We start from the raw sequence: 12,395 nt of genomic DNA on the forward strand, positions 1-12,395 counted from the left end.
GCGTGCTGGGTATAGCATTGCATACGGGACCCCCTCCGATTGTAGAAACGTTTTTACTGCACTGAATTCCTGCCTCACTGACTGCACGGCCACAGTATAATCAGGAAAAAAGGCCAAGGTGTTGCCCTGATGTTCGATAGTCCCCTTATCCAGAGCGAGACGTAGGATAGTGTCCCGGTCTCTGTAGTTTAAGAGTCTAGCTATTCTATGACGTGGGGGGCACCGGGTATAGGTCTCGCCGCTAGAGAGCGATAGACCCGCTAGATAACAAACATGCTGGAGTGGTGTTCAGTCCCAAAAAACTCCCTAATTAGGTTCTCCATGTATATCTCCATTTTCCCCACATTCGTGGACTCCGGCAGCCCCCTGAGTTTGATGTTGTTTTGATGGGATCACGCTTCCAAATCCTCATTCTTGGCTTGGATGAGGTTCAACCCCTTCTCCATGTTGAGCGCCATACCAGCAACTTTGCTTAGTCCTTCAGTTGCTGAGACACGTTGTTCGACCTCTCCCATGCAGACATTTTGTTTCTCCAGCTGTGATGACAGATGATCTAGGCGGTGGTTCTCTGCTGCCATAGCACCCTCAATAGATTGAAGGCTGCATTGCTTCGCCAAGAGTAGTTTCCAGTGTGGGGGCGTAGTCACTGTGGGCGTCCGCCTCTGAGTCCGAGGCTGCCTTCTGAGAAGATTTGGCTGGTTTGCGGGCCTCAAAAGTGAGACGAGATTGCGATTTGTCAGTTCTCCCCATGTTGAATAAAGTGAGTCTTGCCCCCTTACTCCGCCAGGCAGTGTCCAAGCGCGGCAAACCATACACCAAACAGGCTGGTGGTAAAGCAGGAGCCAGAGCAGCAGAGACTCCCCAAGGATAACTTTCACTGCACCACAATGCGGAGGAGGGCACGCCAGGCCGGCACCAAATTATGGAGGCCCAACATGGTCAATGTCACTTGTATTGCCACCACGGAATCGCTCCCGACCACAAGAAAGGCACAGCACCACCACTGCAGTGCGTGAAATGCGGGGGGGATTAGATAGTCTTGCCACACAAGGGGGCCACGCGGAACTCCAGGGGCAGCTTCTCAAGGCAATGGCCGGCTTCCCGCGCAGTGCAGCACCACAAACACCCAATTGGCTGCCAAATATGAAGGCAGCTGTCACACAGTACCAGGAGGGGGGGCCGATTAGCAGCCCAGCAAGCGTGGGGCAGCCATTTGTGACACTGGTGGTTCAGGGGAGGACCCAGCAGACAGCGGGGATGTAGGCCCACCGAAAATATTGAACAATATTTAAACAAGTATTACCAATTTTGCACAGGTTTTTATGTTATTGGCATTAATTTGCACATTGCTTGTGGCACTCTAGGAAATCTTACCGGGAAGGCGCCCTCGTGCACTTCTCCCTGCTTCAAATCACCGACCATCGACCCAGGCGGACCCGGCTGTAGGCAGGTCCGCACCGCACCTGGGATCGACGCGTCAGATAGGGGGCGTAACCACTGGCAATAAATATGGCGCTGGGACGGCCGCGCAGCGGGTGCGCCGCCGGCGCGCCAAAGGCAAGCCCGTCTGCGCCCGTCTGCGCCCGTCTGCGCCCGTCTGCGCCCGTCTGCGCCCGTCTGCGCTCGATCCGCGCCCAGCGCCAGGACCCCTGCCCTTCGCCATTTGATTCGATTTAGCAGAGAGGAATTATTAGACCTGAATAACTCCACATGCAGGCCCCATGATTGGGATGTAACCCAGAGGGTCTCTGGGATGACATCATGCCCCAAATGCGCTGTCCAGCCTTGGAACGATGTTTGGGAGGATGGACGGCAGCCTCCCGCCAACAGGCGGGAGGACGGAGAATATATGACTGAGAGCATAGTACTCCCCCTACCTGTGACGAGGCTTCATTCTCCGCAGTCGCTCAGTTGTGTTTTGGTGAATGTTCGGTCACTCCATAAACACAGCTACCAAATTCCCGATTTGATAGAAAGTGGCATATATGACCTAGTGTTTCTAACTGAAACGTGGACAGACGAAACATCTGGGCCGGATTAGAACATTGCCCTACCAAGTGGGTATGCTGTCTCTTCCCAGGATAGACGGGATAAGAAAGGGGGAGGAATAGCGGTTGTACATGCATCACATCTTAAAATTCGGGTGGAAACCTACCTAAATCTTGCCGCCGAAGCTATGTATTTTACTATTTACGTGGCTAACATGTACAACTTCCATGGCATTCTAGTCTATCGGCCCCCAGGCCCTACGTCCTCTTTTCCGGCTATGCTCATGCATTTTTTTAGAGTCCCGGATGGACCATCACCCTTTTATGATCCTGGGCGATTTTAATTATCATTTAGAACGCTCGAACCAACCAGAGGTGGACACACTACTCGAGAGCCTAGCAGCGCTGGACTTTAACCAAGTAGTAGCCAGCCCCACGCATAGTGGGGGACATACATTAGATGGCATATTCATTAATAATATAGCTCTGAAGGAGGTCAACATCATGGCACTTCCCTGGTCCGACCACAAGGCAGTGAATTTCACTGTCATGACTGGGATATCAGTTGTTCCTTCAGGCCATAGAGAAGTGAAACGCCTGATCCGACCATGGTCTCAGGTTACTGCGGAGAAACTACTCCCCATACTGGCCGCGTCACGCCCTGTCTACACCAATGATATCTCCGTGGCGTCAAAGCGCTTTAACGATTGGTTGGAAGCTGCGATAGACAGGGTAGTCCCTCAGAAGCTGCTTGGATCCAGGAGAACTAAACCAAGCTCACCTTGGTATAGCATTGAGCTCAAGACCTTGAAGGCAATTTGCAGAAGGGCGGAGCGGTCCTGGAGAAAGGATTATAGTGCGGAGGGAAAATCACACTATAATGCTTCCCTCGCAGCCTTTAAGCAGGCAATAGTGGCAGCCAAGAGCGCCTATTTCTCGGCCAAAATTATGGATGCTGGCAACTCGGCCAAGGAGCTGTTTAGGACCATAACAGTTCTGGCTAAACCGCCGCAGGAAAATAATTATCGTCCGGATCAAGAAACTTGCCAAAAGCTGGCAGCATATTTCCAAGAAAAAGTCCAGCTCATCTACGATGAGTTTAGTGGTAGGCCTTCCAGCACTGGGGGGAAAGAGCCAGCGCCAGAAGCAGATTCCTGGAACAACACGGGTCTCAGGGAGTTTACCCCAATCACGGCGGACGAAACTAGGAGGTTGATTATCTCAACAAACTCCGGATCTCCCTTAGATCCCTGCCCTCCATCAGTTTTTCACCTGGCCGTTGATGTAATAGCAGAAGAGCTGACCCAGGTAATTAATACAGCACTGCAATCCGGATGCTATCCCTCTTGCTGGAAGAGGGCTATAATTAAACCTTTATTAAAAAAAAGTCACGTTAGACCCCCTTGTTTTAAAAAATTATCGACCAATTGCCGCCCTGCCTATGGGGGCCAAAATTCTGGAGAAAGATTTGAACCGTGCCCTTACGACACACTTGGCGGCCCACAACTTACTGGACTCTTCTCAGCATGGCTTTCGTGCCCAGCACTCTACAGAGTCAGCACTCCTAATGGCAACTGAAAAGGTGCGGGCTATGGTAGACGAGGGAGGTCGTGCAGTCTTGGTGATGTTAGATCTCTCGGCTGCCTTCGACACCGTCAATCATAAGGTGTTGCTTCGAAGGCTTCAGGAGTTTGGAGTACAGGGGAGGGCATTGGCCCTACTAGCCTCCTTTTTGGAGGGTAGAGACCATAGCCTGTCCTGGGATGGTCTACAGTCGGACCCTTTCCACCTACCATGCGGGGTGCCACAGGGCTCCTCTTTATCACCAACACTCTTTAACATCTATGTAGCCCCTCTAGCCAAGCTCATCAAGGCACATGGCTTTACTATAATCTCCTACGCTGATGACTCACAGCTTATAGTCTCTGCTGGGCAAGAAACAAATGACTCAGCTACTAAGTTTCATAGCTGTATGTCAGAAATTATGAAATGGATGCGAGAGAATTTCCTCAAAATCAACACAGAGAAAACCGAGATAATTGAATTTGGCTCGGGAAAGCCCGCATGGAATAGCTCCTGGTGGCCGGCCGAGGCAGGCGAATGTCCCACCCCTGTACGCAAGGTTAGAAATCTGGGAGTGGTGTTCGATGACCAGCTCAATTTCTCGGCACATGTTAGCAATCTCGCCTCTTCCTGCTCGTATTTAATTAGGATACTGCGGAAGATTTTCCCTTTCATCAACCCTGACCTCCGCAAGAATGTGGTGGTGGCCTTAGTGCTGTCCAAAATTGACTACTGCAATGCACTTCTCCTGGGACTGAATAAGTCCCTGCTGAAGAGACTGCAGGTTCTGCAGAATGCAGCAGCCAGACTTCTGCTGGATGTACCTAGAGACCAGTCTGTTGCTGAGGGAATCAAGGCATTGCACTGGCTCCCTGTCCAGCAGCGGATAGAGTTCAAGGCTCTATGCCTAGTTCATAAGGCAGTGTTTGGGGGGGGGAGCTAAGGAAGTGGAGAAGCTCTTTACTCCTTACCGCCCGGGTCGAACACTCAGATCTTCTACCCAAAGTCTGCTTAAACTTAACCGTGTGAAAAAAGCTAGATGGGGAGGTAGAGCATTTTCGTATCAGGCGGTTAGCCGATGGAATGATCTCCCAGGCTTTGTTAAACGTCCTGACAGTCATCAAGTTTTTAGAAAATTGATAAAAACATGTCTTTTTGAGGTGATCCACTCTTAGTGGAGTAGTCTCTTTCTATGGACCAGCGCCAAGACGCCTCGGCATTTGTTCGCGCTATACAAGTGACTATCCTATCCTATCCTATCAGCAGCAGCAGGCAGCACCACAGCCCAGGCCCTCCTCGCACGCAGAGCAGCGGCCTTTCCAGGGGCGTGCTCCCACCAGTCCCAGCCTCAGCAAGCAGAGCGCCGCACCGGCCCAGGGGCCGCCTCCGCAGCTGCGGGCCCCGCATGCGCCGCATCCCACTCACCACCGCCGGCACCAGGAGCGATGCGGTTCGTTGACAGTCACTCAAGGCCCAGCTCCGGTCACAAGGGGACCCAGGTAGGCGGCCGCTCTCTTCTGTCCGCCGCTCCACACTCAGCAGTCGCTCCATCAGCCCGATGCGCCCTCATCCGCCGACACCTGAGGCCCAGAGCGCTGCCTTGGAGATGGCCTAAGCAGCTAGGGCACAGCAGGAGAGCCGGTGCGTGCTGACAGGCCAACGCAGGTGATCCGAGTCTCAGGAGCGCTCGGCGACTGCCAATGTGCGAGCGCTAATCGGCAGGGCAGGCAGATCGAATTTAGTGCGCTGCAGTGGACCGAAGCGTGATTTAACTCTCCCAGCGCTTGCAGGGGAGCTCCACAGCACTGCCCAGTCCAGTCAGGGGCTGGGATGCAGCGATTTTCGGTGGATATTGGTTGGAGGATGGTTCGGCCGGGCGGAGCAGCACTGAGGTGCGGCCATATTTCCGTGCACCCTCTAGCGCCCCCTGTGTTTCACAGTTTTAATGGCATAATGAAAAAGAGAAATTTGAATAGCATGTTTTCTGTCGTCTGGATAAGATTGAATCCACCCAAGGGCATGTCCATTTACCCCAATCTCCGATAATCTGGAGGCAAAAATCTTGTGATTTACCTTGTCAAAGGTGGCTAATCGATCGAGTAATACTTCAGCTGCCGTATGACCATTCCGAGTACCCTGACAGTTTTTGTTGACAAACCTTCCTAGGACATTAACTGGAAAGGGCAGCTGAGAGACTGGTAATTGCTAAGGACTAATGGGTCTGCTGTCGCTTCGATCAAGAGTGGAAGAACTGCAGCCCTTTTCCATAGACCTAGGACCTGACCTTCTTTCAAGGACTGGTTACAAACAGAAGCTGGGGTCACAAGTGTACAGCCAATGTCTTCCATGCTTCAGGTGGTAACTGATCGGGGTGATGGACATGGCTGTTTTCCCAAAACATTCCACGGTCATCCTCCCAAAGGATTCTACATTGTTCTGGCGGGCACCTGAAATTCCAGGCTGTTAACAGCTATCATCTTGTGGCAGGCTAGACACACTCAAAGGAGGCTTTACATCAGAGACGATTTCATGACCCTTGTTGTTGGAGAAGTCCTCCAAATTATCACACAGACCCTGCAATGCATAATATCTCATTTAGAGCAAACTGGGTCTGAAGACTCCTGTAGAATTTCAAGTCATTTTTTTGCTATTTGGCGCCTCGAAGATAGCCTTTGCATAATATTCCACTTTTAAAGTGCGGACATATTTTTTGTTGGCATTTAATGCCATTTTTAGATGTACCCTGTCCTCCGCTAGATATTGCTTGCGCCATTTCCTCTAGTTTTTTACAGATCAGTTTGGCTTGTCTAATGGGCATTTGGCGCCTGGAAATGTACAATAAGAAGGGGAGCTCACGACCTCCCAAATTATCAACTGTCAAGGAGCCAGTTGGGCTGTGTGAGGAAGAGATGCTCTGCAAGACTTCTTCCTGTGACCATGACTGGGGTCAAGGCCTCAATCTCCCAGCTAGGTTATGGGACATCACCAGAGACCACCTGCCCCTGGAGCACCAGTGCCTGCCTGCTTGCCAAGTCCAGTGTTCCCTGTGTGGAACAGGAGAGCGTTGGAGGGAACAGCGTTCAGTGGGGGATCCTGATGATTGGATCCCTGTAGCAAAGTGTAAGGAGATGGTTGCTGCACCATCGTGTCCTTGTTCAGGTGCAGGATAAAGTTGGTGACCCCTGTATGCCAGAGGAAGGCCACAGTGAACACTGCTGCACCAATCTAGTCAGCGCCCATGTGCAGCTTGGACGGCAGCAACCCTGTATACCAGATGGGTCACTGTAAAGAATGATGCTGTGCTGATCTGGCTGTGGCCTATATGTGGACTGAGGTTGGTGACCCCGTATGCCAAATGAGGCCACCATGAAGATTGCTACTGTGCCAATCGGGCCATAGCCAGTGCACAGAGTGAGGACAGTGACCTCCGTATGTCAGGGTGACCAGCTTTGACTGAGGACCAGCACTAAGAGTGTTTAAACCCACACCTGTGGGCAGGATCCCAATAAACTTGCCTTCTTCGAGGACCCCCCGAGCCAGCTGCCTCCACAGCACTGTGTGAGAGGAGCTAGAATACAACCACCACTGCTCCTACCACTCCAGGTGTGAGAAACTTACTGTAGACAGCTGCAGCTTCAGCACCCGTGAAGGGGGTGCACTCTTAAGTTGACGGTTGCTCAGATCCTGCTGGTGTGGGTAAGACTGATTTACAGGCGAGGCCGCCTTGGGACAACCTGCCTGCCATTTAGCGCTAATTCGTTGGAACATTTTTGATTTTAAAAGAGTCAGAGTGGGGCTCCTGAGATTCTGCCTACTAATGAGGGTTAGCCTGACTGCTTTCTAAAGTGAATGTGTAATAACCACTACCTCTGGTTCGAAGGGAGCGGGACTCAGGAACTCACCCATAAAACACGACAGCCCTGACCTAAGATGAGTGTGTAATGTTTGTGAATGTCGTATTTTACTTTGTGTTTGGATAATAAATACTTGGTTTTTTCATAAAGCAAGTATTTGACTGGACTACAATGTATTGTTGCTGCTGAATGTATTTTGAGTTGGGAGCCTGCTGTCAATGTACCCCCGCCCCCAACCCCCCCCCCACTTGAGGTCTTGCTTGGACTGCTCTACCCACAGTACCACTGACCGTCAAGTGCTGAAGGGTTACTTGGCTCAGTAGTTTAGGATCCATAGTATGTCAGGCCCCGGTACATCAAGCGTAAAGAGCCTCAACCCCCAGGATTGGGCCCAATAACTCCTGCTTGCCCTGTGGCCCTCTGAACTTGCATTTGACAGTACCACACTTCTTACATTCCTTCTTTAAATCCAGGAAAAACTTGTGTGTGGCATTATGAGAGCTGGACCGATGAGACGTTTCATCACTAATTTGTGTTTTCTTGACAAGGGGTTTTGTTACTCTTCTTTGCTTTAACAACGCAAAAGCCAGCCTTCCCTCCCCGTGCTTAGCTATTTAGCATTTTCTCTTGATGGTTTAATGGGGTTTGCCTGATCCCCTCAAAAGACAGACCACATCATGAAAGTTCAAAGACTTAACACCCAGGGTGGGTGATTCTTTTTAAAAGATGCTTGTGTTGTTAAAATGCATTTTTCGAATTGCATGTGGCTAATGTGGATTTATGTAAAAGTATTTCTCCTGAAATAAAATAAATGTGGTAAAGAGTGAAAAAAAAATGCCTTGCAGCAGTAACAAAATTAAAATGTGACCAAATGATATAGGTAACTGGCTCTATATATACTACACCAAAATGAGGTATAGTGTATATAGAGTCCAGATGACCCCAGAGGTTAAAGTTAGATAGAACCTTACTGTCTATTTGTGGTAGAGTGGTCGAGCAGTAAGGCAGTATCAGAGGACAGTGTTACGCATTTGATGTACACACTCAGTCAGCAAATAGTCTCGCACACTCAAGAACTGAACTCTAGGCCAATTCTTTTTGTATAAAAAATATAGTCTTTTATTTTTAGAACCAAGCAAGCCTGGCACAGGTAAGCATTAAATACTTTTCAGTAATAAGTTGCTAAATGTAGAACAGTTTGAAAATGCAATAGAAATTGTACTCTGTTTGATTTACAGGGGATGCAGTAGGTTGCAACACTTAGTCAATACAGTACATTGAAATGAATAGGCTTTTTCAATAAATTACAGGCAAGTTACTTTTTACGTTACTTTTCTAACTCAGTGCTGGATACCTAGATTCAGCACTGGGACATTTCCTACAAACAGGTAAGTAAATATGTTTTGGTTATTTGTGCGATTTTTAAAGAATATTTTTAGATTTTAAAACTCCACACTGAAACTTTTTGGAAGAAAATCGTTAATGTTTTCTTATGGAGGAAAAACAGGTTATCGGTTCACAGGTAAGTTATCAACTCAGGGGTCCCCCAGGGTCAGTGACATTCTTGTTTCACCCTCAGCAGCACTAGGGCGGCCAGGTGCAGATTGTTGAGGCCCAATGTTATCCAATGGGGGATAGGGGGCCTCCGGTTGGTGGCTGCTGGCAAGCAGGCCACTGGGTTATGGGAGCAAAGCTCCTAGGGTTTAGGTCAGGGCAAATGGGGAAACAAAGTAGCACAAAAGGTGCACCCTCAGCGGCACTGGGGCAGCCGGGTGCAGGGTGCTGTTTCGAGGTCGGGTGCACTGTTTTCAATGGAAAACCTCCGTTTTGCAAAAGCACTGCAGGCAGGGAGACAAAGGACTTCAAGGTGCGACCACCACTTTGAGGGGTAAGTTGGGAAGTTAAGGGTTGGTTAGGCACCGTTGGTTTGGGCACACAAGGCCGTAGGGCATCGGGTGCAGGGGTGTCTTTTGGGGTCGGATCTTCTTACTAGCTCCGGGTCGCGGTCAGGGGGGGCCTTCTGGATTTAGGCTGCAGGCGTCTGCTGGAGACTTGAGGGAGGTCAGGGGTCACCGGATCTTGGGTCAGGATCGCCGGGGTGACCTCCTTGTGGTGTTTTTCCACTCTAGCTCGGGCTGGGTTCGGTTGGTGCAGAGTGGGCTGGATTTGCGGTCTCCGGCTGCTGCCAGAGGATGCAGTTGAACAAATCTGGTGTTCACGGGAGAAGCAGTCTTTGGAAGTGAAGGCAGGCAGGTTCTCCAGGGTTTTCGAGGTTGCTGGCTGCAGGACACACTGGGATTTCGCAGGAGCGGGTTCGAGGGGAGACGGGCCTGTAGTTGCTGGGGCCAAGTCAGTGTGTGTCTTCCTCTTGTTAGCTGGCTGCACGGCTGTTCGGTCCTTCTTCTTTCCTTATAGTTGCTGGATCTGAGGAAGCAAGGTTCAGAGTGCCCCCTAAATACTAGATTTATGGATGTTACAGGTAGGTAAAGGGCAGGGACCAATGGGTCCCTTCCCTGGGGTGGGTACACCCACTATCGTGCCACCCTCCAGTGGGAGGGGGGGGGCAGGAGCCTGTCCCTGGTTGGCTAGGTCCCCCCACCCTCAAGATGGCGGGGACTCAGAGTTGTGCTTCACCTTGCCTCCCTCCACCTGAGGGGTGGAGTTGGCAGAGGTGGGCACAGCTCTTTCCCTCACTTGTTTTTCCCACCGGTCCTCCCGCCCAAAGTGGAGGGTAGAACTAGTGGGGACCTGTTGCTGAAAGTAGCAAATGGTCTGGGGAAGCTCACAAATGCAGCATGCCTTTGAAGCTTCCCCTTCGTGAACCCTGCCCATCCTGGGGGAGAAGGCTTTGCACCTCGTCCCAGGATGTCCATGGTTTCAGGCCCCCGAGAGCAGCAGGCTCTCGTCCCAGGGGTCCAGAAGCATGTCTGTTGGTGGCAGCCTAAGCAGCCACTCAGTCTGGACACTAGAAGTTGGTTAGTTTTAGGGGGCATCTCTAAGATGCGGCATCTCTAAGATGCCCTCTGTTGTGCATTTTACATTGAATCCCACGCTGGCATCAGTGTGGGTTTAATGTGCTGAGACGTTTGATACCAAACTTCCCTGTCTTCAGTGTAGTCATTATGGTGTTGTAGAGTTCGTAATGACAAACTCCCAGCACCATATACTCTTAATAGCAGCACTGCACTTACAGTGCCCAAGAATAGACTTGGGCATTGTAGGGGTGCAGGGGTCATGCACTTGTACCCTCACCACTGGTATAGTGCACCCTGCCAGAAGGGTGATTGATCTGTGCCAGGGCAGTGGTTTGTGGGCATGGCACACAGAGATGAGTGCCATGTCGACTTTTCACTGTGTTCTGCACCAAGACACGCAGCCTGGAAAGGCAGTGTGTGTGGGTCAGGGTACAGGACCTCTAAGGATGGCACTATAAGTGCTGCAGCCCTTAGATGCCTTCTCTGGTCACAGTGCCCTGGGTGCCTGTGGTAAAGGGCTTTCTATATCTTGAATCAAACTTTGGCGGCAATATCCATCATACCCCTATTTTAAAAGGACATGCCCAGGTCCTCTATACCTGTGGGCTTCGAGGTCTTGTCCAAAGGAAAATATGTAAATGTCTTAATGCCTGCACAGCCAATTGAACTGGAAAATTACATTTTTGACACCAGCTGCTTTATAATTCAGTATAAAACTGTTCTTGATAGGCAGCCTCTGGTGTAATACTTCATGGCTCATAGTACACAGTTCTGCAATATCGAGCTAATGTTTTGCTGGATGATGTTTTATGCTCTACAAAATGCTTTTGTATGCCTTATCCTCCTCTGCTGCACATCATGGTAACACTAACAATTTTTTTATTTTATCCTTAGTACCTAGTATGCAGTTTGGCAAGGAGCTATATGTAATTAGAGAAAAGGAGAGTGTCCTCAACCTTCCAATCTTTCGTGTTGGAGACTTGAGTTTTGAGTCATCAGTAAGGTGCTGCACTCAGGCTCTGACTGCAGCTGTCGTGCAGGACTTCGAGGAGAGGAGGAATTCAGATGAATCACGCATTACATTTTTAAAAGGAGAAGAGGTAAGTGAAAATTGAACTCTAACAAATACAACAAAAATCTGTGTGTGTGTGTGTGTCAGTGTGTGTGTCAGTGTCAGTCATTTAGGTCTGATCTTACACATTTGGAGACCTCTGGGCCCCCTTAATGCTTCTCCTTGGGTGTCCTAACAGTGGCACAAATGCACTTAAACTGCCATATCCAGGATGCCAGGAGGAATCTGGCAATCACAAAAACCACCAGCCTAGAGGTGAGGTCCATATCCTATGCCATTACAGTAATAGGCGAAGATCAACCTTCCAAGAATTGTTCTTGAATGCCATATCTAACTGTAGTGGTACCAATGGTGTGCTCTTTAGTAAAGCAAATAGGTGCCTGATAAACATTTTATCTGAAAGAGACAATTAGTTATGGATTCCTCACCTTATAATTGCCCCCAGGCGTCAGACTGGATCCCGAGAATTTTTCTTCAACAGTACCCTTGCATGTCAGTAAGTGGCGTCGGTCGACTCTGCAGTCATCGTTGGCGTTGTGGTCGCCGTAGTGACATTGCGGTATCTACTTCGACGCCGCCCCCCCACGCGCTGACGCCCGTTCTTTCTTTTTCCGCGCCAACCAGCGCAGATCCAGAGAGAGCGGTACCTCAAGTCACTTTTTGCGACTTTTTGTCGACATCCTTTTGAGTCGTTCTACTCCTGGTGCACGCAGGGATGTCCAGTCCTCGAACCGGCTTCAAGGCCTGTTTCTCCTGTCGCAAATTGATGTAGGTAACTGATCCGCACCTTGAGTGCCTTTGGTGTTTGGAGCTCACCATGTAATGAAGTCGTGCTCCGACTGCCTGGCCATGAACCTGAAGTCTTTGCGGGAGCGGTCCTGAAAGCTTCTCGAGGCCCGGCAGTCGGCTCCGCACCACTCGAGGTCCCGGTCGAGAGGGAGGT

The 12,395-nt window shown here is 50.2% G+C and overlaps 1 protein-coding gene across 2 annotated transcripts in view; it reads left to right on the plus strand.

Moving 5' to 3' along the window:
• FRAS1 (Fraser extracellular matrix complex subunit 1) overlaps window positions 1-12,395 on the plus strand; it is a 1,553,355-nt gene that overhangs the window by 583,296 nt on the left and 957,664 nt on the right. For both annotated transcript variants that reach the window (XM_085640947.1, XM_085640945.1), the window contains exon 12: window positions 11,275-11,480. In XM_085640947.1, the coding sequence (XP_085497073.1) occupies window positions 11,275-11,480 (206 nt within the window). The remainder of the gene's footprint in view (window positions 1-11,274; window positions 11,481-12,395) is intronic.

This window comes from Triturus cristatus, chromosome 2_2 (assembly GCF_964204655.1).
Source record: "Triturus cristatus chromosome 2_2, aTriCri1.1, whole genome shotgun sequence".
Classification (NCBI taxonomy): domain Eukaryota; kingdom Metazoa; phylum Chordata; class Amphibia; order Caudata; family Salamandridae; genus Triturus; species Triturus cristatus.